The sequence below is a fragment of the Polyodon spathula genome, chromosome 46 (genome assembly GCF_017654505.1).
Source record: "Polyodon spathula isolate WHYD16114869_AA chromosome 46, ASM1765450v1, whole genome shotgun sequence".
Taxonomy (NCBI): Eukaryota; Metazoa; Chordata; class Actinopteri; order Acipenseriformes; family Polyodontidae; genus Polyodon; species Polyodon spathula.
In genome coordinates this window covers 499,600-502,099 of record NC_054579.1, presented here as the reverse complement: position 1 = coordinate 502,099, position 2,500 = coordinate 499,600, and the positions used below count along the sequence as shown (strand labels likewise).

At 53.9% G+C, this 2,500-nt stretch overlaps 1 protein-coding gene across 2 annotated transcripts in view; it reads left to right on the top strand.

Moving 5' to 3' along the window:
- The window catches only part of naga (N-acetylgalactosaminidase, alpha), a 7,415-nt gene that overhangs the window by 4,896 nt on the left and 19 nt on the right, over positions 1–2,500 (top strand). For both annotated transcript variants that reach the window (XM_041237874.1, XM_041237873.1), the window contains exons 4-8: positions 227–321; positions 411–572; positions 835–1,032; positions 1,367–1,507; positions 1,900–2,500. The exon at positions 1,900–2,500 is cut by the window's right edge and continues 19 nt beyond it. In XM_041237874.1, coding sequence (XP_041093808.1) covers positions 227–321; positions 411–572; positions 835–1,032; positions 1,367–1,507; positions 1,900–2,109 — 806 coding nt within the window. In that variant the 3' untranslated portion in view covers positions 2,110–2,500. The remainder of the gene's footprint in view (positions 1–226; positions 322–410; positions 573–834; positions 1,033–1,366; positions 1,508–1,899) is intronic.

Below are 2,500 nucleotides of genomic sequence, written 5' to 3'. Positions count from 1 at the left end.
GAGGAGGAGGAGGAGGAGAGAGGAGGAGGGAGGGGACAGGGAGAGTGGAGGAGTGAGAGGGGTGAGGGAGAGGAGAGGGGGTGAGGAGAGAGAGAGGGGAGAGGATAGTGGGGAGGGGGTAGAGAGGGGAGGCAGCTAGACAACAGGAGGGGGTAGAACCCTTTGGCAGCTAGACAACAAAAATGTTGTCTCTCTTATCTCCCTCTCTCTCTTTCTCTCTCTCCAGGTTACCCCCTCATGTCTCGCGCTCTCAACGCCACGGGTCATCCAATTGGCTACTCCTGCAGCTGGCCCGCCTACCAGGGAGGACTCCCTCCCAAGGTACGCCCCGATTGGCTCAGAGTCTGTGTTTGTGTCCCTCTCTCTCTCTCTCTCTCTCCCTCCCTCTCATTGTGTTTCTCTTACCTCAGATTAACTACACCGAGCTGGGGCAGATCTGTAATCTGTGGCGGAACTTTGATGACATTGAGGACTCCTGGGACAGTGTGCTGAGCATCCTGGACTGGTTCACGGACAACCAGGACGAGCTCCAGCCCGCCGCGGGGCCCGGCCGCTGGAACGACCCCGACATGGTGAGGACTACAGCTCTGGGGGCATGCTGGGAGCTGTAGTTCATCTTCTGGTTTATAGATGAGATTATCAGCTCGGCTTCGGCCTGCTTTGACAAAGGACTACAGCTCCCAGCGTCCCTCGCTTGTGTGCTGGCGGGGGTGATGTGAAGGAGTGGGAGGAGTCTGGAGAAGCTGGAGGGAGTGGGAGGGGCTGGAGAAGCTGGAGGGACTGGGAGGGGCTGACGGTCTGTTTGATTGTGAGTATCTCTCTCCTCTCTCTCAGTTGCTGGTGGGTGATTTCGGTCTCAGTCTTGACCAGTCCCGCTCTCAGATGGCGCTGTGGTCAGTCCTGGCCGCGCCCCTCTTCATGTCCAACGACCTTCGAACCCTGAGCTCGGAGGCACGAGAGATCCTGCAGAACAAGCTGGTCATTGCCATCAACCAGGACCCCCTGGGGGTGCAGGGGAGGAGAGTGGTCAAGGTGAGGGGGAGTGGGGGTTCATTAACCAGGACCCCCTGGGGGTGCAGGGGAGGAGAGTGGTCAAGGTGAGGGGGAGTGGGGGTTCATTAACCAGGACCCCCTGGGGGTGCAGGGGAGGAGAGTGGTCAAGGTGAGGGGGAGTGGGGGTTCATTAACCAGGACCCCCTGGGGGTGCAGGGGAGGAGAGTGGTCAAGGTGAGGGGGGGGGGGGGTTCATTAACCAGGACCCCCTGGGGGTGCAGGGGAGGAGGGGGGGTGAATTCTTATTCAAATTCTGACGCTGTTTATTTTCAATGCAAATTATGCAAACATCTCCTCTCCCTCCCCCCCCCAGCTGAAGAGTGGTATCCAGGTGTTCCTGAGGCCTCTTTCTCACTCCGCCAGCTCCCTCGTCTTCTTCAGCAGAAGAACAGATATGCCATTCCACTACAAGACCTCGCTGAGAGAGCTCAACTACACCACTGGAGACTACCGGGTGAGAGAGAACTACAGCTCCCAGCATGCCTCGCTGCCAGTGCTGGGGCATGCTGGGAGCCGCAGTTTGTGTTCTGAATCTTCTAATCCTGGCGAGATAACGAACTACAGCTCCCAGCATCCCTCGCTGTGGCTGCCAGTCCTGGAGCATGCTGGGAAATGCAGTTTGTGTTCTGAATCTTCTAATCCTAGTGAGAACGCTGCTTAAAGAACTACAGCTCCCAGCATCCCTCGACTACAGCTCCCAGCATCCCTCGCTGTGGCTGTGGGTGCTGGGGCATGCTGGGAGCTGTAGTTTAATTTTAAATTCTCCTATTTTTTTAATGGTTTCGATGGGCTGATGGTGGCTGTGAGGTTTATAGTCATATTTTTGTGTTTTTTTTTTTTTTTAAGGCAGTTGACGTTTTCACTGGAGCGGTAATCACAGGCCTGACTGAGGACAAGAATTTCACCGTGACAATTAACCCCACGGGGGTGGTCATGTGGTACGTCTATCCCACAATGCACCGCGGCCGTGCGCAGGGGCGCCACCCGGACCCCCGTCTCAAATACAAACTGGAAGACAACGGCGCAACTGGGAACCAGTGGCCTGGCTTTTTATAATGGCTTTTTTTTTTTTTAATTCCCCCCCCCCCCCAAGCGAGATCTGAGCAAATCCAGAACAAAATATAGCAACTGATTTTATAATAAGAGTTTGAAGAGCTAGTCTGAGATTAAATATTCTGTGAGTGGGAGGGGCTTGGGCAGAGTGGGAGGAGCTAGGGTTGAATTTGAGGGGGTTAGGTGCAGTGGGAGGGGCTAGGGTGCAGTGGGAGGAGCTTATGCGTCTATGCAAAATTTAAAAAGGAGATTTACAGTTTTAAATTCAGAATCAGGGATTGTTTTGTTTACAGTTTTAAATTCAGAATCAGGGATTGTTTTGGGACTGTTGTTAATCGAAGGTGTTGATATCCTGTCTGTAGATTTTAATATCCGATCCTTTTTCACCATTAAA